Here is a 23,122-nt window from a genome sequence, read left to right as displayed (position 1 = left end):
ATCTGCATTCCATATCCTCGACCATGTAATCCCATCCCACTATTCCTACCGTCGATATGTCGACCTGGGGCTTCGAGGCGTTGGACGATTGGGAAGGCGACTTCGGAGGAGGTGTGGAGGAGCCAGATGGCAGCCGGATCCGTGAATCTCATCACGATGGGAAGTGAGTCTACAATGCAGGCCACCGAGCAGTGAGCATAATTGACGCTGCAAGTGAACATGTCGCCCCGACGGCTTATGCTCACGACACGCCGCCACCCCTACCCCGCTCCTCTCCAACATTGTCTTCCGCGCCTGCACGACACTCACTTCGGCACGACGAGTTCTTTCCAGACGCGAGCCGCGAGCAAACAGAACAGCTCGAGCCGCTGCCATACCTGCAATTCGAGCGAGCGCCTCTGCCTGCCTTCAACCTCGACCAAGACGAGCCGCCCGCAGGCCCCACCGAAGCTTCCACACCCACCTCGCTCGATTCGCACGAATTCGTCACACTCGAGGACACCGATTCTGAAGACGACAACGAAGAAGTAATGGCACGCCGTCTGCGTGCTCGCCGCTCGAGCGTCGTAGATCTTACAGAAACCTCTCCACCAGCACCAACGCGCCAAACAAAACGCAAGCGATCAACAGATGCCACGGCATCGGGCAGTGATGGGTGTGCCAAACGTAGGCGTGCATCAGGAGGTGAGATAGAGGAGATCGACCTGGCAAACGAGGCACCGTCAGCAGAAGAGGAGCTATTGCAAGCTCAACAACAAGAAGCCATCAGAGCACAGCAGCAGGCTTCTGATGATTCGATGCCTCAGAAGATTGGGCGTAGGCAGTGCATCATCTGTCTGGAGAACTTCACGAATTGCACTGCAACCGCATGCGGACACTTCTTCTGCCACGAGTGTTTGCATCAAGCTCTCGTTGCGGCTGCGAGGACCAACGACAGAGGCCATGGCAGTTGTCCCGTCTGTCGCAAGAACCTTTCACACAAGAAGAAGGCGGATATGATACCCATCTCTTTCATGACGAAGAAGCACTACGATATGCACTACAAGGACAAGCAAAGGGCATAGGCCACGAATCTTGCCTTCTGAGAGCCCCTTGGACGATGGCTACCTGGGAAGCAGGAATGTACATCCATGCAAGAACAGGAATCTGCGACATGTCCAACATCACCACGGGCCACGCGTTCCGATTGACGTCTGGTTGAAATGCTTGAGCGAGGAGTTTGAGGCGTGTTTGAATTACAAAATCGGGTTTCAGGCCATGGGAAAACAGGATGATGCATGCTACAAATGATACCCTTTCACGCTTGCATGTTTTAATAGAAGCTGTCTGGTGGAGCTCTAGCACCACGAAGTTGGAGGCCAAGCTTTGGGGTCAAGCTGCCGTGCAGCTGGCACTGCCTCCACAAACCAGGACAGCGTGAGATCTGTTCCTGTTACAAGATCTACGTACACAGCGCAATGACAGACGGGTGCGTTGAAGATCTCTCTGTCTGTGGTTTCAATTGTACCAACCTGTTTCCTGTTCATGCTGCGTGGTGAAAGGAAGTGTTGGTCGCGCCACTGATTGGATCGCTCTGTGCTTGCGGCGGCTGGAGATCGAAGCTAGGAACGTCATCATCACATCGCGTGCCCGCATGCTCTGCCTTGAAGCTTCTCCATTTTAGAAGACAGCTTCAGAGTTTATCTCATGCGGCTATCTGGTCATTGACATTCACCTCCACTTACTCGTTCTTGCTAGATTCTTATCTGCACTACCGACAGACCCTCGTTGGCGACTCAAGGCTGACCTCCGCCGGCACATTCATCCGAAAGTACAGACACGCGTTTGCGATTTCCGACTTGTGACACGTTCGTCCTCAGCTGAGCTTGAATCGTGGGCCCAGTGATTGGGTTTGGGGCGATTGCGCCTAGATATGGAAACCTTAAAGAATGCTGTTGGCTTGGGCGATGCCAACACCACCACCGCGAACAATGAAACCAAAGGCCAAGAGCCTGTGAGCGGCGTCACAGGTGCTGGTACAGCAGATCAGCCTTACGACTCCGGCAATGTGGAAGATTCTCACCTTGCTGGCGAGAGTGCCAATTCTACGAGTGAGTTACAGAACAAGCTTCGTAGGACTTCTTCAGGTTTCAAAAAGCTGACGTCTTCATGTATAGCTGCCGATGACAAGAACGTTGCAGCTCCCTTGAAGGCTCTCGCCCCTGGGGGAGGAATTCTCTCTACTCTGGCCTCAGCAGTGGGCTTGCAGAGCTCGACGACCTCCAACAACGCCACAGTCACAGAGCAGCAGGGTCAAGAGCCAGTCTCTGGTATGACTGGCGAAGGAACTGCTGATCAGCCGTACGATGCCGGGAATTCAGAAGATTCGACACTAGGTGGCAAGGCTGCTCAGCATACTGGTGCAGCGCCGGGTGTTTCTGGTGTCGAGCAGTCAAGCGCCGCGGCGAGAGAGCAGGATCCAGCCACAACGAATGAGGGCTTGCAATTCGTTGGCATTTCTAGCGCAGCAGACACACAGTCTTCACATGGCGCTGGCACCCAGCAGCATTCGTCCATAAAAGAAGCCGTTGCTGAAGGTGCCCTGGGTGGTAAGGAAGATCCAGCACAGTCTAACAAGGGCCTGGCATTCGTCAGTAAGTACCCCAATTATCCAGAATTATACTGTTCTGGGGGTTAACAGTGCTCGATAGCTGCGGAGGTCGATAAGCAGCCAACTGGCGCACTGGAACCGAAGACGAGCAACCATGGGCCAGTGGAGGGCACCGCGGGAGCCTACACCAAGAAGGAAGAAAGCAGGTGAGTACGCGCGTGCCAGGTGAACAAAGCTATCAGTGCAAGCACCACCACCCAGTACTTTAGTTAGCGAGTGTGTAGCTTGTTCGTAAACCAATCTGATCAGTGATAGCAATTCTGTGGAACCACGGCCAGAACCGGTGAAGCAGTCCGAGCCGGTGGGAGAGAGCGGAGACAAAGCTGCGAAGAGTGGGTCTACACGCATCTCCTCACTCTTCAGCAACCCATTCGCCAAACGAGAGAGCGTCTCTGGCGCGTCAGGCGAGACAGATCTTGACCCGAAAGCGAAAGCTCCAGCTGGATCAGATCCACTGCCTGCTCTGGGAGAGCATTCCGTTCCTGTGAAGGTCGCCAAGGAGAAGCGACCTTTACCCACACAGTCCTCACCTGTGCAGCAAGCAGCTCCTGTGGCCAACGACACAAAGCCTGCTGTTGTTGAACCAAAACTGGACAGTGCGGTTCGGCCGCCAAATCACCTTGGTGCTGACGTGCCACCTGGCGCTGCGTCGCCCAAGCGCGACAAGGGCAAAGGAAAGGTGTATGGCGACTCTGATACCAACAGCACTCGGTCGAGCTTGACAAGGACCACCTCAGTCGGAACGACCCAGACATCGCCGTCCACTCTTGACAGTCGCCGCTTCTCAACCAAAACCGCTGGCAGGATACCGACTGCTGGAGGTATCGTGCTCGGTGAGAAAGCGTCGATAGAGCGAGAGAGGCGCGCAAGCCTGGCGCCCAGTAGAAATTCCGTGGCGATTTCTGAGCATGCTACAGCACCACGAGACTCCCTGCAGAAAGTCAATGAGGACAGTGAGATGCCCGCTCCTCTCACAGCATTACCACCAGTCACACAAGCGCGAAATCCCGATCCACCTGCTCACTCCAATACCGACTCGCCAGCAGCGCTCAAAAATCCTGAGACCAAGGCCTCGCCAAACACCACGTCAGGCCGCATCCCGGGTACAGAAAGAGGCTCGCTCGGGTCAAGGCCGCCGGCGACTGGTGATGGATCTCGGTTTGCGGAACAAGGCTTGGGTGACCCAGTACTAGAGACATCTACTCCGCAGACAACGAGTGAGCGGAAGCCGAGTCTGGTGTCCCGTATTGGCCGCAAGTTGAAGAGCCCGTCCTCCAAAACTTCGAAAGCATCTGCATAAACGGTCATGGTGAAGAAGTCTGATTTTTGAGCGTGATGGATATACGTGCGTCGTTTAAAGCAATGATTATACCCTTTTTGTACAAGCAACGATATTGAATGACTGATATGAGTGGATAGGCCAGAGAACGAGATTTTCAGACAATAGCATGATACGAGCAAAACATAGGCCGGTCGGAATCTCCTGCAAGCATGCCAGCGGAAATTCTCGGTGAGCGGCAGGCAGCCCTAACTTGCTCAAAGTCTTGGCAGCCGGTCAGATATATAGCCCGTCGACATGCAACTTCTTGAGAAAAGAGGATCCAATCTGCTCAACATGGTGCCACATTACCAATGTCTAACGGACTTTGACGGTGGAAAGTGAGGAGATAAGACGGTAGGATTCTCGAATCGCGCACAAAAAATGCCTATAAGTATATTGTTCTACGTCTCCTTGATGGTACTGCTACAGCACTCTCATATTCCATTCCCCTGAAAAGCATCATCAGCACAGTCCTCTGCTCTTGACCAGATTCTTGATTTCATTGGAGTCGCTTTGATCCCACTTCCCCGTCGGTCTCCTCAAAACAACTAAAATGGTCACCGTAGCGCTGGCAGGAGCAACCACAGGTTTCGGCCTCACAATGCTCAAGACCTTCCTTCACCCCAACAAGCTCAACAACGGGAAACACAAGCTCATCGTCCTCTCCCGTTCTCTTCAACCAGATCTCTCAGCTCAAGACGTCGAAGTCCGAGTAACAGACTACAACAACCATTCCCAACTCGTCAACAACCTCAAAGACGTCCACACCATCCTCTCCCTCATCGGTGGCGGTTCCCCAGAAGCACTTTACTCCGCCCAAGTGGCTCTTATCACAGCCGGCGTCGAAGCCGGTGTGAAACGCTTCGCTCCATCCGAGTACGCGGGCCGAGGATACGAAGGCATTGATCTCTACGAACCGAAAGCTCGTGTTTGGGAAGTCGTTCAGCAGAGTGGATTAGAGTACACTCGATTCGAATGCGGGCTTTTCATGTCTGTTCTCGCGACTGGTACGCCGAAAGGTATGACGGAGGTCGGGATTCGGGAGGGATGCAAATCTGGAGAGGAAGAAGCTTTAGCGGGATTGAGACCTTGGAATTTCGTGATTAATATTCGAGCTGGAACGGCGGATTTTGCCGGTGATGGCTCGGGCAAGATGGTTCTGACGGATATGAGGGATGTGGCGAGGTTTGTGTGGGAGGCGTTGAGTACGGAGAGGAAGTGGGAGCCTGTTATGGGGATGAGGGGTGATGTGACGAGTTTCAAGGAGATTGTGAGGAAGTTGGAGAGGGTGAGTTCGAGGAAGTTTCTGGTGAGGGAGAATGCGATCGAGGTGCTGGAGAGGGAGGCGAGGGAGGACCCGAGTAAGACGTTTTATAATCAGGCAAGGATTGCGATGGCGAAGGGCTGGGCTCTCGTGGGAGATGAGATGAATATGGCGTATCCGCTAGTGAAGCCGGTGTCCGTGGATGAATTCATCGAGAAGTGGTGGGCTGGTGTAGAGCTTGATGCGCCATCGTGGGAGGTTGACCAGGCGTTCGGAGTGGAGGACTTTTCGGACAAGTGAGGACAAGACCTATTGTTGGCTCATTCCTGTAGTGCTTCTGAAAGAATATATCGACAAGAGCAACCCCATCTCTCCTTATGTGAGCATCGCCCTCCAATGAATGCTCGAGTGGCCAGCTGAGCAGCCTGCATGATCGATCATCCTTCAAAACACATACATCTGCTCTAGGATCCAGCTTTGTTGCTGACGCTTCAATGGTGCATCTTCACCACGAAGAGCACTTTGAAGTCGGTCGTAGGTCGGGGGTGTACGAATACAATAACATGCTTCCACATCGTACTCGGCGGGTCCAAAGCCTGGGATGTCGGGTATTCCGAGGATTCGCTGCAGATCTCCAGCCGCCACCGCCCTAACCCGACGATCCGGACGTAAGCCGTGGCCTGCCGCCATCCCGACAAGGGTGTTACGACCGATATAGCTGACTCTCGTCACTGCCAACACAGACGGCAGGAGGGTGCGTGAGGGGGCTTGTCGCCCTTTCAACCATTGCAATTGCCCATGTGCAATCAGAACGAACCAATTCGTCAGAAGGTTCAGTGTAGCTTGCGGTGATCCATTGTTGGCACTAGTTGTGCGAACGCATTCAAGCAACCACCGAGGGGGAAGGGATCCTCTAGCCACCACAAACTGCTTGAAATGGGCTAGATCTGTAAATTGTGGTATGTCATTCCAGAGACGATGCCCGGGGCGGCGTAGTTGCAAATAGAGGCTCAAGAGCACACGAAGCAGAAATAGGATCCAATCAAGATGCCAGCGCTCGACATCCGGGCTCCAATCCACTTCTCGAGAGCGTAAGCGTGCTTGCATCCATCGTTGCGCAAGGATACGATTCGTCCATTCTTGGCATTCAGGCCTGTTCCACCGGCCACGCCGGGCAAGGAAGCGGCGATAAGCGATTAACAGATCCATGCCCTCTGGAAAGCTCGTCACTTCAGACACCTCCGCCCGAAGCCTCCGTCTTTCTCGATCTGCCACGGGTTTGAAGAGCAAGACGTTGATGCCAGGGTTGTCCACGAAAGCGCGGAAGTCGCTGTTGATAGCGCGGATATCTTGCATGATTTTTCTTGTGGACAACTAGCCCAAGATCATCGCTTTGAGCTCGGGAGGAAGCTGACTGATGTGATCCATGGCGCGTATGACTGGAGAGTGCGTATAGCTGTGGAGTGCGTGTGGCTGTTGAACACGCAGACGTGACTCCGAGTGAAGTATCGATGGGCCCAATCGATAGTGCGTTGGAGAAATGGGTCTGTCATGCTGTTTGAAACAGAGCGACTGCAAGTTGCAATCTCTCACCCTCTCTCTCTCAGTTTGGCAGGAAGCGTTCACAAGTCTTCACTACTGCGCAGGAAAGTGATACCGAGTTGAGGCAAGTAGGCCAGAGCTGCACTTGCCTACATGTAAATCTGATCTTGGCTTCCTTCGCCATTGGGAAAGAGCCACCATAGATAGCAGGAGCGCTAAATGCAGTGTGTTGTGAACATAATTTCTCTATACCCTATGGCCAGGAAAGCGTTCACTTGAACCTTGCCTAAAATTGGTGCTTTTCAAAGGTGCAGCTTGGAGCGCGATCCTTCGGCCTGTTTTACTAGAAAGCTGGGAGGTACAATCGTACGGCAAGTGAAGTCGTTGTAGTCTTGGCGCTGTCGTCACATGCTCCAAGCTTTCCGAGCATCCGCAGTCGCTTCGCAAGCTCTAAGACAACTCTCACAACACAACACGAACGCATTGCCCTACACTACACGTCCGCCACAGCTATATTCACCATGCCCGAGAAGCGGATTGAGCAATGGGAGATCGACCGTTACTGGGAGATCTTCTCATCGCTCTCGAATGGCTCGTCACATTTGGACGGCACCCAGGCTGCCTCCGTGCTCAAGAACTCACAGCTGCCGGAGAATAAACTGGAGAGAATATGGGACTTAGCAGACGTCGACAATGACGGCCGCCTGGACTTTGAGGAATTCTGCGTTGCGATGCGCCTGATATATGATATCATGAACGGAGAGTACCTGGACGTGCCACAGACACTACCGGACTGGTTGGTGCCAGAGAGCAAGGCCCATCTTGTACAGGCAACGCGCGCTGTCAGTGGCGGAGGGGAGAGATGGGAGCGGCCTGATTACGACGACGAGGGCAACGAAGGCTTGAAAGATGGATTCGATTGGTATATGCCACCGAATGAACGCACCAAATATGAAGAGATATACACATCAAGCAGGGACACGCGAACGGGTCTGATACGATTTGAGGCGCTTGCTGAGCTATATGAAAGTCTGGATGTTCCAGACACGGATGTCAGAAGTGCATGGAACTTGGTCAATCCGAAGAGCGAGGAAGGCATCAACAAAGACGCTTGCTTAGCATTTCTGCATATTCTCAATAATCGACACGAAGGTTATAGAATACCGCGATCTGTTCCTCCTTCACTACGAGCCACCTTCGAACAAGGACGAATAGAATACAACATCGATCGTGTGCAGTCCGCAGCTGATCGGTGGGGAACGAATAAGCGGGACGACACGTTGACGGGCAAGAAAGCCAAGTTTGGAGACACATATTTGTCACGCTTAGGTGTAGGAGAGCGGAAACCAAAGGGCACCGATTTTGGCAACACACCGAAAGACGCGGACTGGGAGGAAGTGCGGCTGAAGAAGCAGCTCAAGGAGATCGAGGAAAAGATGGCCAAAGTCGAAGAAGCGGCAGAAAAGAAGCGATCGCGAGGTGGAAGACGAGAAGATTCAAAGCCTGCGCTCGTGAAGCGGGAGCTGGAGCAGCTACTGGATTACAAGAGACGAGAATTGCGCGACCTCGAGAACGGCGAAGGCAAAGCGAAGAGCGGACAGAGCCTGAAGTCTTTCAACGATGAGATCGCAATGGTTAAGGAACAGATCGATGGACTAGAGGCGCATCTTCGCAAAAGAGAGCAGGTGTTGCAAGACCTGAAATCTCAGATCGAGGCGGAGCGAGCAGGCGCACGATAGACATGCGATGCATGTCAGCCGAAGAAATCGTAACATTGTGTACAGATTATACCCATCCCTATCGGATATAGTGCAATGAAGCTATTGACAGTGGAACTCCGGCTTGTTGCCACGACAAACCACGACAAATCTTCATTCCGAGAGGCTGGGACATCTTCACGCAATCATCCCACTGTCTCTTGGCTGGGGAACACGGAACAAGTCCGAAGAACAACCACTAGTCACCGATGCAGCGGCTAGGAGAGTCGGGATGTTTTGACATGACTCGGGTGCGCGATACTCTGTTGCTCAAATGTGCAGTCTAGAGATCATGCACTATTGACGCGAAACATAAGAAAGCCATCGGATCCGAGGAATGTACGCGCATAGCGCCGTGGTATGCACGCGAGGAACATCTGGCGAGTAATCACCTCTCATCTTTGCATCTTCAAGCATTCGCTCCCGTCTGTCTCTGTTTTCACCCCTCTCTGCCTACGCGCCGGGTTCTTTCGAGATGCGAACCCTACGGCTGTTGGCATGCTTCGTTTCAACTCTTTGGGTCCACAGGGCCAGGGCTGATATGAGTGATTTCTCATGCCCTGGCGACAACAACACCCTGCAATATTTCACTGCCGCCCCAGCTGGGCGCGAGTTGTATATCATTCGATGCAACGCGGGCATGCTTTCGTATCTGGACGATAATGGCGACGTCACGCAATCTGGTGTGACTAGATCACAATGCCTGATTCTGTGTACAGTCTCAAATCTATCCGTTTGCGAAGCCACGACACTGACAGGCTGACTAGGCCATGTGGATCCGTACTGCCTCGCGTGGAACTTTCTACCTTCCGACCCAGGTACGGTCATCGCGCGGAAGACGAATTCACACTTGACTTACTGCTTGTGACAGATGCGCCTGATGTTGGCACGAACATTGGTGACTGCTTCGGCTGGACTGTGCTAGACTCTGAGCCTGACGAACCCAATGAACGACTGCCCATATCCTTCACGGAGGATCCAGACGATGGTGCAAACAATGTTGCAATCATCAAAGCTCCTTATTGGGCTGGATATAATGAGGTGAGTTCGCCAGCTCCTGTTGACTCAAGGCGAGATGCTCATCGATCGACCTAGATCTACTACGCGCCCCCTCGAGTCCAATACATCACCACCATATTCATCACCCGCACGAGTCTCACCGCGTTCCCGTTCACAAGTATCTCTGTCGGAACTCGTTCGGCTACCGTCACCTCGGCGATCACCCAAACGGCCACAGTCTCGACAACCTTGCCGGACCAGACAGCGGTTTCCCTTTCCTTGCGGGTCGTGCCCACTACTTTCGTGTCGCTACAAGTCTTCACCACTACCATTGTTCAGATCACGACACAGCAAGTGGTGACTGTGGTACCGACTGTAGTGACGACGACCGTTGTTGGAACAGCGTTGAGCACTCTTGCGCTGCAGAACACGATCATCAATACCCAATTCCCAATCGCCACCGTTAGATCAACGGTACAATACCAGCAGACTGTGACAGTCACCGTATGAGACGCAAGAACGGTACCTTGAAGGCACGACGGCATTTCAGATTGTCGAATGACACTGCACGGTGCCTTTCTTTCAGTCAAATATTGGATGGAGGCGCCATGACCGCCCGGAATCTATGGACGAGCAAGATCAACGATTGTGTCGGTCATGGAAAGAACTACATCGAAGCTTATGACGCAGTATTCCAGATTCGACATTATGATGATGGCCTACAGTCGGATTAATGGAACATGGCCCTTAATACAAGCTACGTATAAGATTGTTGCTCAGTGTGGGGCGGTCCAAGGTATGACGAGTGTAAAAGTCGAAACACGGATAGGGCATATTCCTTTATAGCATTACTTGAGTGGTCTGGCGATATGCGACTTCTGCCCGTACTAGAATGCGTCGAACTTCAACTTGCAGCATGGAACTATTTCTTGTCTCGTGTTGCAATGCCAACCTAATAAAGTACGATCTCTCTTTCGTTGCAACGCATACTTCCATTGGAGAGACAAGGGCTGTTACCTCGTCTTCGCATCGGAGATGTGTGCAGCCAGCCTTTGAGCTGTCGCAACTTAATTGGGGCAGTAAATGATAAAGAAATCCCTCCTGTCAAGTGCTCTAAGGTGATGCAGTGAATTCGTCGGCCACTTGCTCGCAGACCAAAACATAACCTGACAATGACTCGTGCAGATGACGATAGCGAGCTGTGCATTCTGTCGAGCGATTGCGATCTTAGCTGGCAAGCTCACTACATACTGTTTTCATGGCATTCATCTAGCTTACGACTAGACGTGCAGCTTTCGTTCACTCAGTAGTCCAGCGAGAACGCCCCCCAGATGCTGCTATTAGCTTGAGTTCCCCCCTCAGTCGTGCTAATGAACGAGCAGACGCCTCCCACGTAATCGTAAGCAACAGCAACACAGCCTGGCGTGTAAGCACAATCTTCAGTGCAGAATCTGAAGCCTCGGAGCCCTCTGTAGCCCTCGCCTCCTCCTTCCATGGCCCCACCCAGGTACTCGGTCCCGCATTGAATTCGGAAACCGTATGCGTTGGCCGAGTCCTCCGGGTCTTCGATTGTCATGAACCTACGGTTACAGACTGGGCATTGCGGTGTTGTATCTGGTCTGCAGGTAGTTGCTGCGCCAGCCGCGGCAGCTGCTGAGGAGATCGGAGAGGCAGTTGAAGATGCCAGAATAGTTCGCGAACTCGTCGGGGGAAGATCCATCCATGGCGCATACGGTAACGGAGTGAGAATCCAGTTGGGGTCATTCGGCGTTGCGCTGGGAGCATAATGTACGGTTGTCGTAGCCGTCGAGTATGTAAGAGTAGACGTTGAAGATGCGATCGTAGACGTTAGAGATTCAGTCGTGGCGATCTCCACGGATGCAGCCTCTGCTGATGCAGGCTCTGCTGATGCAGTCTCTGCTAATGCGGTCTGTACTGATGCAACCTCTGGCAAGGGCGATAGCAGGCGAGCACCACCGAAGTCGTCCTCTCTTGGAACAGCGTTGCGTCCAGTGATACTGGATTTTAACAAGCAGGCTCTACCGGTCAAGCTGAGGTCAACGCAACCAGCTGTATTGGCGCACAAACTGATGCAACTTGACAAAAGAAGCTCAACCGGTCCACTGACAGTCAGATAGGCAAGAAGCTCATTTGCGGTGGTATTATAGTCGACACCACATTCAATGATGAATGTCTTGTTGGTTCCACTTGAAGTATCGGAGTAGATTGTTCCATTCGCAGAGTTCGCTCCTCCGCATTGCACCGCAGTTGTCGTAGGCGAAGAAGTTGCGGCAGTGGTCTCAGAAGCGGATGGCTGTGGCGTGTCCTGCGCAAGCACAAGGCCGATAAGACTTAGAGCCAGGGCGAATTTTCGTAAGGTAGCCATGTTGTTCGAGGCGTAAGCAGGCTCAAGGGCGCGCTCGATCGGCGACCGCAGGTCGACTAGGATACGGTCTTCAGATAGATAGCCACGTGCTACTTGAAAGATATCCCTTTCTCGGCGGGCTCGACACATTCTTCATCAACGGAATGCATGCCGGAGCACAGCCCAGACTGTCCCTTTTGAGCAGACTGCGAGCACATACCACGCAATAAGCCGATGTTGCCCTATAGTCATGCTGTGCTACGCGCATGATTGATACCAGTGTAATATCCATTCCAGTCCAACTTCGACAACAAGACCCGGGTCATGTCGGCATCCTCCGCATCCATAGCGGAAGTTGTCTTCGCTGGCTTCTCGACTGTTTCAGCCAGTGCATTCAGCAGATGCACGAGGTCCTGACGAAAACGCTCGTGATCTGCTCTGTCCACGGTATCTGTGGTTTCCGTCTGCAACCCCGTCGCACACTTGAGTATGCTACTCAGCACATCCTCTATACCGCGATACAATTTCTGCTGTTTCTTCTTCAAAAAGAGTCGGGTACGAATGCGGTCTAGACACGCCTCGTGCATATGACGCAGACCTTCAATATCCATAGCAGCTTTCGCGCCAAAAGTTCCGCTCTCATCCTCGGACTGAAGATCAGTTTCAAGCGACGTTATGGTAGCGATGAGAATCTGCCAGGGAGGAGTGATCCCGATGCTCATGAAGTGGTCTGCAAGTACAGTGACACATTCTCTAGCTCGATGCGCAAACGATAGTGTCTCAGCGTCAACAGGCTCCCAGCGACTGTTTGGTGCAGTCTTGGGCAGTTCTGCTGTGACGTGCAGCAGCCTTAACAGCTTCAACAGGAAGCGGAAGATCTGATCATAATGGCGAAGTGATATTGTTGTGATCACTGAGTCCAGTGGTGCTTGTGCTGTATATTGAATCTTGAGAAAGTCCAGGGCATGTATTGAATGAGGATCAAGGACTTGTTCGATTTCCTCCTCTGGTAGTTCGCGTATCGCAAAGCTCAAGACTGAAGCCTGCGCAGATGATGTATGCTCGCTGTTGCTTGCTTCAGCCAAGAGACCCATAAGCGAGAGCTGCAGTTCTGAGCTTGCTGGTGGCCATCTTTGATCTTTCGTAGCTCCAACACGAAGACCTAGATCGTCTCCAGTAGGGATCACGCCGCGCTTCCTTTCAGCAGATTGTACATCTTTGTCAAACAGAGCCCTCGACAATCGAGCAGCAAAGGTGCCATTTCCGAGCATTTGGAAGGAACGCTGAAGTTCTAGTTGCTTGTGTAGCTCGTGTTGTCGCAGTAATTGTCGCAGAAGCACTCCACTCACCAGCCTATGCTGGACGATGATGACTGGCCGGAAGTGCTCTATAGGTGACAAAGTAGCTGAGGTATATAGAAGCTCCAATGAGCTTTCTACGGCATTGGCTGACAGGACGTTGAGCACATCATCGTAAAGCTTCTCAGAACCAGTCGCCTTCTTTCCGGGTGCTTCAGACATCAAAACATCCAGTTCCGAAAGATGGAGTTCATCCCAAGGAAGGGCATCCCTAGGCTCACCACCAGATACATCCTCATCAAAAGCACTAGTTGCTGGTTTGTCACTTCTCACCATGGCATTTGCTGCTTCTTCTTCGTATTGCTTAGCAACATAGTCTCCTTGTGACGAGTGGTTGTTCATGCCCACAAGACGACTGGAAATGACTTTACTGCCACAAACCAGTAGCGCGTGATCGGGTGAATGCTCTCTGAGCAGAGTGACGGCATCTTTCGTGACTCGTACAAGATCTCGATCATCCGCGCTCAGAAATCCATGTCTCTGCTCATGTTCAAGCACCGGTGTATCAGGTCCTGCCTCACGACGACCTGGTACTTGGCGACTTAAACCGAGATCTGCAAGTAGTTCCTCCAACCAAGGAGCTGAAACCCTGGCCAAGATGGACTGCAAGATTGCACAGAATTGTGGTTCCCGCTCGGCCAGTTCTTGCACGAATTCCGACAATAGCGACAGAAAGTCCTCGTCGTTATTAAACGCCTTTGTTCTTTCGCACATCGCGATGAGAAGCCGAAGCAATGTTGCAGGACCCTTCACCAGCTGCTGCAATTGAAGCGCCGACCGCACACTGCTCACTCCGCGGGATATGTTTTCCTCGACGGCGTCAAGAATGAGGGCCACGCATGATCGCAATGCCACTGCTGCAGGGCAAACATTTGAGATGCGAGAAGAGTTGGCAAAACTGCGAAGTTTCACAATCATGGTACCCGCTGCCACCAGGTCCTTCATCAAGCTGCTTGAGCAACTTAAACTTGTTCCAGTCATCACCGCGTCTTCCAGCATTGCCGTGAATTTGTCCTCGTCATGGTTCCACTGGAACAGACTAGATGAGCGACCAAGAGCCAACAAGCATAGTGATCTGAGAGCGTAATCCTGCGGCAGTACTCCAATGCTTGTCTCGAAGGATTTGGTTAACGCATCGAAGGCAGCTGGTCCCGCTTCTGAAAGATAAGTAGCCCCGTCTACAGCTGCATGAGTTTTCCTTTCAAAATATTCCCAGGTACAGAGTCTGGGCAGCTCAGGTCTGTCATCCTTCTCAGGGTCGAAGTTCCAAACTAGGTCGTCTTCAGCTGCAGCGAGGTCCTCATCAGCAGGCGATGGCGGACGTTCGAAGTCAGCGGGCGGTGGGCTGAGCTCTTCATCTCCATCTCCTAAGTGCGGGATGTCCAAATCAAGGCTGAAGTATCCGGCATCGTCGTGTTCTAGTGCCTCCAAAGCCTCGATTTTGCTGTCCAGCTTTCCAAAGATGCTCTGCTCATCCGGTAGGTCAGGTAAGAGTGACTTTGGCCATAATTGCCCAGCTTCGAACGGGCGGCCCAGAGAAATCGGGTCGTCCATGGCGAAACCATGAAATTACATGTCTTGCATGAAAGTGGTAGCGGAAGTTGCTTGACACGAAACTGACGCGTCGCCCGCAGCGGATTCGGGCCGCTAAGCGAAATGTGGGATGGCAAGGAAAGAAAGGACAATGATCAAGCTTGTCAGCACTAAAGAACAAGCATTTCTTCTCATAACGTCGTTGCAGCACATGGGAGAAGATACAGATAGGAGTCACGCGAGGGCGAGCCTTCTGCATCACCACGGAAATCCGAGAGGCGTAGGAAATTGCATTTCGGGTCGCTAACTGCTACCTGCACTCCCCCGGTTTGGCCGAATGCCGTTGCCTCAAGTCATCTGTCCGCACCTTTAAAAGGCCAAACCGGCGGCAAGAAGTCCAAGTCCGAGTACGCTGCCGACTGCAGTGGCAGCAGCAGCTCCAGCAGCCGAGGTCGATGATGATGGGCTCGATTCGCCTTGGGAGGTGTTGGACGAGCTGGATCCTTGTTCGACTGAACTCGACTCGCCAGTCCACTCTGCAGTGAAGCCAGAGGTCTGGTTCGTGCAGAATTCAGATACGGTGTTGTTGGCTCCAGACACAAATTTGACGGGTGCGCACTGTCTTTGTCAGGAAACGGTTTCGAGGGCCATGGCTTACGCAAATCTTACCTGGTACAGGGTACCATCGACCGAGCTGTCAATCACTTGCAGCACTCCGCTCTGGCCAGCGAAATCTGCTGGCGCTCTTAGGTAGTTCAGGCAGAAAGTCCCGACGCCTGTGCTGTTGATGACAGGCACAATCTCGGTGAAGTTGTATGGCTCTTGGGTGCTGGTGGTTGCGAAGAATGACCACGACCCAGCTGGGTGGGAGCTGAAGATGGAGGCGGCAAACCGATCGACGTTGATCTCTGGTGCGCTGTCGTCGACAGTCACGGTCGCGCCGCCACAAGGCGCGTTGGGCTGTTCGTCGTCATTGAAGCCGGCCGTGGGTGGCCAGTTGAGTTCGAAGTGCGCTGAGGCGAGTGTCGCAGCAGCGAGACCGAAGAGCAGGGAGCGAACCATGGCGAAGTCTTGCTTGTTCGAACTTCTTACTGGAAGTTGAAAACGTGAAGTGGAGGGAGGAGAGAGGAGGAAAGCCAAATCAGCTTACCGTCAGCAGGGGAATGGGCTGATATTAAAAGATCTCGCGAATGCACCCACGTGGAGCACGACGGTATCGCTGATACCCGCGAAAACGGCAAGCACTTCGACCATCCAATTCTTGTCCAGGCGCATTTTGACTTATTTCCCATAGGCCTGGACCATGGATTGCAGTGTCACTAATGCCAAGAAATGAGCTATATTGGACTAGCTCTGAGCATGTATTCGGAAGCTTAATTGCAACTATGCCCGCCCCAGCCGCCGTTCCAAAATCACCTGGAAACATAGCACAGTCCAAGCACAGACTTTTGGACTCACAGTCGACTTCACGCCCGAGAAGTGTTGCTGGTTCTTCGAGATGAATGCGGCCTAGTGCCATCAAGGCCCCCTAACTTCAGAATCATCTGAATGCGCGCCACGGTCGGTCATATGCAAGTCCCGGCACGCACGGCAACAATTGTCAAGACTGGATACCGACGTCAAAGGCTTCGACGTGCAAGATAGGGCCATCTGGACACGGCAAATCATCGATACACGCAATACTGCCCACCATGTCAATGCACGCAAAGCGCCATGGTGGCCATGACATGAGTAGCATGACCATGAGCGGAGGCATCTTTACCCCAGAAGACGAAACATTTGGTCGAGGACTCTGGTATGGAATCGCAGGCTGCGTCGGACTTCTCACGATTGTCAAACTGGCGAACACGATACAGACAAGGTCAAGATTAAAGCTGCAACGACGAGATCCTCAGAGCATACCTTCACGACCCAGAGGATGGATCTCACAGGCATTTGCGACAGCCACAGCGACAGCACGAGAAATGTCGTATCCACAGCCCGTGTACTTTACTGGCAGGATAAGCAGATATTTCAGTCCGCTACCGCTTGGAAAATGGCTCACACTGGCATTCTACTGGATTGTCATATTATCTTTTCTATGGACAGGGACGATACTGAAGAAAGGCGACGCGATGTACGCCTACAAGTGGGAGAAGGTTGGATTCAGAGCCGCCTGGGTCACAGTCACCCAAATACCCTTCGTCTACCTGCTCTCATGCAAGTTTAATCCCATCAGCATTCTTACGGGAATTTCTTACGAACGCTTCAACTGGTTGCACAGATGGGCTGCGCGCACAATGTGGCTCACGGCAATAGTACATTGGTCTTTCTTCTACACAGAATGGAGTCTGGCCAAAATTGTCACGATGCAGCTGGATATGATGCCCATGGTCAAGTACGGCTTTGGGGCATGGGGTGTTGTAACCTGGATGTTGCTATCTGGATTTGGCTTTTTCCGTGACTTGTGCTACGAGCTCTTTGTTCTACAGCATATCGCGGCTGCAGGCACACTTCTCTGGCTACTCTATGTTCACGTACCCCATTATGCGAGTTACAATATCTGGATGGCTGTAGCTTTCGTCGCCTTTGATTGGGGAGTCCGAATCATCTGGGGACTTACGAGGAACATGCACTTACTGGGTCGATCTTCCACAAAGTCGCCAGGATATGAGACAAGTCTTCAAGCACTTTCTGGAGATGTCGTCCGCCTCAGGATCGATAACCCCGATTTCACCTGGCAAGCCGGGCAGCATGTTTATCTCTACATGCCTGGTCTACGGCCTTTAGAATTCCATCCCTTCACCATCGCAAGCACGACTGCTTCCAGAGGGCTTGATCTGCTCATCCAAGCACGATCCGGGTTCTCCAGAACCCTGTACAAGTCCGCTGACAGAAGAGCTGGGTCGAATCCGAGGCACCGAGCCTTCATTAGCGGACCCTGGGGCACTCCGCCAGACATCTCACACTGCGAAACCGCAGTCCTCATAGCGTGCTCAACAGGCGCAACATTCATCGTTCCAATTCTACAAGATCTGATGCAGCGCGAGACATGTCTCCGCAAGATCCATCTTCACTGGATCATTCGATCTCAAGAACATTGCAATTGGTTTGAGCAAGAACTCCAGGCTGTACTTGAACACGCGAAAGTATCGAGCCGAACGCGTCTGCAAATTCACATCCACGTCACAAAATCAACGGCAGGGCCACAGACAGTGGAAGTACTGCCTACCAACACCCCTGTGACAACCAAACAATCTATCGACGTCGCCATCACCCCGGCGCCTGGCCATTCAGAAGATGTCAAACGCCACTCCCACTCCCTTTCCGCATCATCAACATCAACTTACAACTCCTCATCACCCTTCCAAACTATTCCCCTGGACACCACCACATCGGATTCTTCGCGTCTGACCCTCCTCTCCGGCCGGCCGGACGTCGCCGCTCTGATTCGGGATCCGGTGGAGAACGCCTTGGGCGAGACGGCAGTAGTAGTTTGCGGAGGACTGTCGATCACAGCCGAGACGAGAACGTTTGTGGCGAGATTGTCGGATGAGAGGGCTGTGCATAAGGGCACGGGGGCGCAGGGTATTGCATTGTGGACAGAAACATATGGCTGGTAGGTAGCGAAATTGTCAATAACCTGCGTAAGAAAGATTTGATAGCGTTATATGCATCGTGATGAATGTGATTGAGCGTAGTGTAATGGATCTCAACGATTGCATTCGCAGGTTTTCCCTCCTCAAACCTCGGCAACGCTCATCTTTCTTTCGTAAAATCTCAATGTCGTGTCCTGTGTTGCCTGCTCTAAAACTCCTCTGATGTCTCGCATTGATTCCATCATATATCAAAACACCCTCCATACCCTTCCCATAACACCTGCGCCAGCTCCTATTCATGCAATATCATACTATGCCTCAGAGATCGAATCCATTCATGAAATCATCATACTCCTCCTCTCCAAAAGCCTAAGAATGCTCCCTCACCTCCTCCTTCGAAAGCTTCGCCGGCTCCCGACTCAACAAAGTCCTCAACTCAGGACTAATAACCCTCTCCTTCTCCGCCTTAGTCGCATCTTGTCCTGCCGCTGCCGCCTCCCCAGGCCTCTGCTCCCTCCCCGAAACCGCAGCCCCACTCGAACTCGCCGTCCTCGGCCTCCCATCACTCCCAGGTCTCGTCCCAGCATCCCTCGGTGGCGGCTGCGGCAACCTCTGTCTAACAACAACCGGCGCCTCAGGGAAATTATTCTTCCGATCAATCGCCTCCACCATCCTCTGAAACTTCCTAAACAAACTCTCCGCCCTCACAAGCGTAGAATACAAATCAATCGTCCCACTCAACTCATTCACATATTTGAGTACTTCATCAAAACCTTTCAAATGCTCCATAATAACATTCCGATGTTTTTCCAATATCGCAGCTGCGATAAAGAGGTGGAAATCCGCAGAATAGTAATCCGTCCAAAGAGCTTCCCACATACGGAGAATGGCTTCGAATTCGAATTCGCGTTTGAACCAAACAATGAGCATGCGGAAGAAGAAGAAGAAATTTGTGCTGTCGACTTTGGCGAGGTGTTCGTAGAGTTTGGGGTCGATGAGTTGGACTAGTTGGTCGAGGGTGAGAAGTTGGAGGCGCATGCCGGATTGGTCGCGGAGGAAGTTTCGTTCCATGCGTTCCATGAACTTGGCGAAGCCCCAGAAGGCGACGGCGTCGTCTTGTTCGATGGCGTAGATGGGCGCGAGGAGGTCGGACATGCCTTGTACGTAGCCGAGGTCGCGGTTGTATTCGTTGTAGGTCAGGAGAAGGTCTTTCATTTGTTCCATGTGGACGTTGGTTCCTGCTTCGGCGAATGGGCTGTCTGGGTCGGGATGAGGGATGTCTTCGCCAGCGAAAAGTGGAAGGTGTCGATCAGTGCGATGCACGTCTTTCTCTATTTGGCCATGAATGGCACGGTCAGCGAATCCATCAGCAGTAGTGCTAACATTTATGTGGGTAGAAGACTTACCGATGCGCATCTTCTGCTCCTTCCACCATTCACGCTCTTCCAGCGTGCCAGCTTCGTCGACCATCCTCTCCCACCATGCGCCTTTCAGACGAATGTACTCGTCGCGTAAGCTGTTGATGTGAGCATGACGTTCCTCTTTCGTGCTGTCCCATTCGTATACACCAAGCAGGAACAGCCACGCCTCCTTGCGCACCCCGTCGTCAGCCAGACCGCCGTGGAAGATGCGCTCCTTCACCTCATCTGGCGTCTTCTCAAGTCGTCCTGTTCTCGCATTGAAAAAGCCCTCCCATTCCTTCACGGTGACCGGCTTTCTCCGGTCGGCCAAGCTCATGCCCTGCTCCATGTCTAGCACCTCGAATTCGCCAAGCTCGGTGTCTTCCATCTCGAGCACATCCTTGGCAGTCCAGATGCGTTGATTTCGCTCTCGCTCAGACTGCTCTGCGATGCCCATAGCCCATCTCGCCAGATATATCCTTGCAGAGTCGAACTCATCCGACATCGTCTGAACTTGTGGGTTCTGCATCAATCGCCTGACTTGCGGCGGGATGTTTTTGTTCTCCGCCACAGCCTGCGCTGTTCTTCGAGTGAACGTGGTCACTTGAGCCATCTTCTCCATGAAGTTCCACCTTGCGTTCTGCAGCACCTTCATGACAGGATCTTGTTGTCCGGCACTCTTCCTCTTGTCCTTGTTCGGCTCGTCCTTGTGTTTGCCTTCGAGGACATTCTTGACTTTATCTGGAGTTGGCTTTCCTCCACTACCGAACGAAAGCTTGTCTGCATCACTGGGATCGATCATGTACACACTCGGCTCCTGCAGTGATCTCTCCACGACAACATATTTCTTCAACCATTCCACCACCTCATCTCCGCCCCAGAACATGTGCCCATCTTCTGCACTGATACTGAAGTTCTCCCTTTGTAGCTTCTTTCTCCGCGCAATGGTCGACTGACATTCGGAATCGTGAAAGAAGAGGGCAGGGAAGCTGTCTCCAGCACGGGTGTTAATGATGATGCTCCCGAACCACCATCCGGTGCTCGGAGGTCGTACCAGAATGGAAAAGACATCGGACACGGGTACAGCGAAGGCATATGTGCCTAAGCTGGAGCTGTGAGTGGTGACGACGGGTGGACGGGGAACGAGGTTGCGTTGGTTGGGCGGGGCCTCGATGTCGGCGCCTTCGACTTTGGTGTATGTGTCTCGCGTCTCGGAGCCGAGGGTGTTGTCTGGCACCCAGGCCAGGAGCAAGTCGGTCCGCTTGGGCTTACTTGAGCTGCTGCCTGCCTCTTCGGCGGGCTTCTGCTGCACCAGAGCGAGCCAGCCGTCGACATTGTCCTTGGCCGACTGCGTGGGATGCACGTAGACTTTGCTCTTGCAGTACAGCAGCTTGACGCCCTTGCCAGTCTTGCTGTGGCGGATGGTGCTGTACTCGGTCTCCTCGTCGTCGGACATGTCGTAGAAGCTGGCGGTGGGCGATGGCGGACTGGGGGGATCGCGGGCAGCGTCTGCTGCTCCCAGCGGCGGGGTGGACGGCATCGTTCCTGCTGCAGGTGACCGGTGTGTTACTTGCCTGAGGATAGAACGACAGTGATCACATGTCACGCTGGTCTACGGTACAGTACACGCGATGGTGGAGTTGATGTCTTTGTACCAGACGAGCGCCTGCTGCTGCGGCGGGGCACAGGTGTGGCGCGTGTCGAGCGATGACGATGATCACCGCGCTCGCCAGGCATCACCATAACTCCTCTTCCCATTGACTCCAGACCATCGCACCATGCACACACGGCAGCTGTTAATCAGCGACGAGGCAGATCTGTTCAATGCTTCTACGGTCTGTCATTTACTACTGCTCTCCCTACAGTACTGTCGTCCATCACACCCATGCCATTCCGGAGTCACGGGAAAGCTTGTGTCACTCTAGCTCATTTCTCCTCCAGACGACATGCACTCCTTTCCTTCCTCACACTCTGCACCGTCTACCACGCAATTGACTAAGCATACAGTCCATCATCCGAGAGAAGACATAACATCATGTGCTTACCGCCAGCCCGAAGAAATTGCACCAGCTTCGCGACACGGCACGGTTTCACTGTTTCTGGCTCCGTCCCAAGTCCACCCAGTCTGGGCGGTTCATAGACCAATGCAAAAGGCAACATTCCGACTCGAATGCGAAGGAAGTTGCTCCTGCAATGATGAAGTATCCGTGAGCCACCGAGCTCGGCATCATAGCGCCGGAGCCCTCTTCAAACGCTTCACGTCACGGCGGAGGCTGCTCGGCGTGCCGGCGTTTTCGCCGAACAAAGCGCTTTGGCTTGCACGCACACTCCACGTGAGGCGTGCACAGAAGGAGCCGCATGTAATCGCGTGCTGAGGTCTCCCGCTCCGAAGTGCGACTCAGATTGCAAACACTTCGTGCTGCTTGGACTCACCGCAAATAGTGCCGCGTGGCTGTGTATCTATCGAACAATATCGCTGACACTGTAGCTTGCTGACAGTCTGAAGCAGTAGGTACACCGAGTGCCTTGTTGGAGGCAGGGACTCGACGAGCACACACATAGGACCGTGCGAGCAGTCATTAGGACGCCGTACATGTGAGACCTATAGAAGCGGCCGAATATCTCCAGAGATCTGCACATGACCGCAGATCAACTCAAGATACGCGAGCACGCATGACCAATTCACAGCTGCAGCATTGTTCAGTGGGCGACTCCGTCTAAGATATCAGCTAACAGAAACGGACAGTGGAGGAGCGGAAGCGTCTACAGCTGTGTCGGCGAAAATCCTCTGCCATACACTAGCTCGGCGCTTTCACTTCAGGCTTGGCATCACCTCTGTGTTACTCCATTTACATCAAGTTATGACCATGGACTTAGGTCTACCTTGGCATTATCGCCGCTCCCCGGTACTTTCGAGCCAAGGACGTTTCATCGGATCTTCCGTTCGACACATTTCCAGTTGCTCTATCACATTCCTGGCATGGCGCGATCGGACGGCGTCCGATGGACTTTGGGCTTTGCGCATCGCGTGCCTGACCAGAGCCTCAATCTGCACATATGCCTAGCTGGCGGCTCTTTCGATAAGGCACGAGGTCAAAGCATGAGATCTGTGGAGATCCTTGTGTCATGCCGAAAAGCGCCAGCTCGGTGTGCGAGCATCAACTCCAGTACATGACGTACTGCTCTGCGCTGGAGTACGCTGAAATCAATAAGCACGATTCGATTGTTGCGAACCTGACGTTCTCGGCGACGGCGTTATTATCATCTGAACCGACGCTCGCCTTGGGAAACATCCTTCCAACACAGCCTTACCGGAACTTCATATCCCCAAAAGAGGCAAGCGCAAGTAGTCGGC

At 52.9% G+C, this 23,122-nt stretch overlaps 11 protein-coding genes across 11 annotated transcripts; 6 read left to right on the top strand and 5 right to left on the bottom strand.

Moving 5' to 3' along the window:
- Positions 1-56: 56 nt before the first annotated feature.
- On the top strand, positions 57-1,064 carry RHO25_005168 (uncharacterized protein; the record flags this gene model as incomplete). Its single annotated transcript, XM_023596074.2, has 2 exons — positions 57-163; positions 215-1,064. The coding sequence occupies 2 exons, from the start codon at positions 57-59 to the stop codon at positions 1,062-1,064; spliced, it is 957 nt and encodes a 318-aa protein (XP_023457658.1).
- An 848-nt stretch (positions 1,065-1,912) lies between these two features.
- Positions 1,913-3,950, top strand: RHO25_005167 (uncharacterized protein; the record flags this gene model as incomplete). The annotated part of the gene is made up of 4 exons (XM_023596073.2): positions 1,913-2,090; positions 2,157-2,633; positions 2,691-2,796; positions 2,906-3,950. 4 exons carry the CDS (start codon positions 1,913-1,915, stop codon positions 3,948-3,950), a joined length of 1,806 nt encoding a protein of 601 aa, XP_023457404.1.
- A 574-nt stretch (positions 3,951-4,524) lies between these two features.
- Positions 4,525-5,535, top strand: RHO25_005166 (uncharacterized protein; the record flags this gene model as incomplete). Its single annotated transcript, XM_023596072.2, has 1 exon — positions 4,525-5,535. The coding sequence occupies one exon, from the start codon at positions 4,525-4,527 to the stop codon at positions 5,533-5,535; it is 1,011 nt and encodes a 336-aa protein (XP_023457664.1).
- A 144-nt stretch (positions 5,536-5,679) lies between these two features.
- Positions 5,680-6,591, bottom strand: RHO25_005165 (uncharacterized protein; the record flags this gene model as incomplete). Its single annotated transcript, XM_023596071.1, has 1 exon — positions 5,680-6,591. The coding sequence occupies one exon, from the start codon at positions 6,589-6,591 to the stop codon at positions 5,680-5,682; it is 912 nt and encodes a 303-aa protein (XP_023457075.1).
- Positions 6,592-7,298: 707 nt separating this feature from the next.
- END3 (endocytosis defective-related protein) lies at positions 7,299-8,516 on the top strand (the record flags this gene model as incomplete). The annotated part of the gene is made up of 1 exon (XM_023596070.2): positions 7,299-8,516. One exon carries the CDS (start codon positions 7,299-7,301, stop codon positions 8,514-8,516), a length of 1,218 nt encoding a protein of 405 aa, XP_023457076.1.
- A 559-nt stretch (positions 8,517-9,075) lies between these two features.
- RHO25_005163 (uncharacterized protein) lies at positions 9,076-10,043 on the top strand (the record flags this gene model as incomplete). Its single annotated transcript, XM_023596069.2, has 4 exons — positions 9,076-9,247; positions 9,302-9,352; positions 9,406-9,575; positions 9,630-10,043. The coding sequence occupies 4 exons, from the start codon at positions 9,076-9,078 to the stop codon at positions 10,041-10,043; spliced, it is 807 nt and encodes a 268-aa protein (XP_023457242.1).
- A 793-nt stretch (positions 10,044-10,836) lies between these two features.
- On the bottom strand, positions 10,837-11,919 carry RHO25_005162 (uncharacterized protein; the record flags this gene model as incomplete). Its single annotated transcript, XM_023596068.1, has 1 exon — positions 10,837-11,919. The coding sequence occupies one exon, from the start codon at positions 11,917-11,919 to the stop codon at positions 10,837-10,839; it is 1,083 nt and encodes a 360-aa protein (XP_023457243.1).
- Positions 11,920-12,146: 227 nt separating this feature from the next.
- RHO25_005161 (uncharacterized protein) lies at positions 12,147-14,810 on the bottom strand (the record flags this gene model as incomplete). The annotated part of the gene is made up of 1 exon (XM_023596067.1): positions 12,147-14,810. The coding sequence occupies one exon, from the start codon at positions 14,808-14,810 to the stop codon at positions 12,147-12,149; it is 2,664 nt and encodes an 887-aa protein (XP_023456943.1).
- A 348-nt stretch (positions 14,811-15,158) lies between these two features.
- Positions 15,159-15,851, bottom strand: RHO25_005160 (uncharacterized protein; the record flags this gene model as incomplete). Its single annotated transcript, XM_023596066.2, has 2 exons — positions 15,159-15,407; positions 15,459-15,851. 2 exons carry the CDS (start codon positions 15,849-15,851, stop codon positions 15,159-15,161), a joined length of 642 nt encoding a protein of 213 aa, XP_023457241.1.
- A 629-nt stretch (positions 15,852-16,480) lies between these two features.
- On the top strand, positions 16,481-18,391 carry RHO25_005159 (uncharacterized protein; the record flags this gene model as incomplete). Its single annotated transcript, XM_023596065.2, has 1 exon — positions 16,481-18,391. One exon carries the CDS (start codon positions 16,481-16,483, stop codon positions 18,389-18,391), a length of 1,911 nt encoding a protein of 636 aa, XP_023457074.1.
- A 345-nt stretch (positions 18,392-18,736) lies between these two features.
- RHO25_005158 (uncharacterized protein) lies at positions 18,737-21,307 on the bottom strand (the record flags this gene model as incomplete). Its single annotated transcript, XM_023596064.2, has 2 exons — positions 18,737-19,698; positions 19,774-21,307. 2 exons carry the CDS (start codon positions 21,305-21,307, stop codon positions 18,737-18,739), a joined length of 2,496 nt encoding a protein of 831 aa, XP_023457245.1.
- Between the last annotated feature and the right edge of the window lie 1,815 nt (positions 21,308-23,122).

The sequence above is a fragment of the Cercospora beticola genome, chromosome 3 (assembly GCF_033473495.1).
Source record: "Cercospora beticola chromosome 3, complete sequence".
NCBI lineage: Eukaryota > Fungi > Ascomycota > Dothideomycetes > Mycosphaerellales > Mycosphaerellaceae > Cercospora > Cercospora beticola.
The sequence above is the reverse complement of the archived record's forward strand: the minus strand, read 5'-3'. Positions and strand labels throughout refer to the sequence as shown.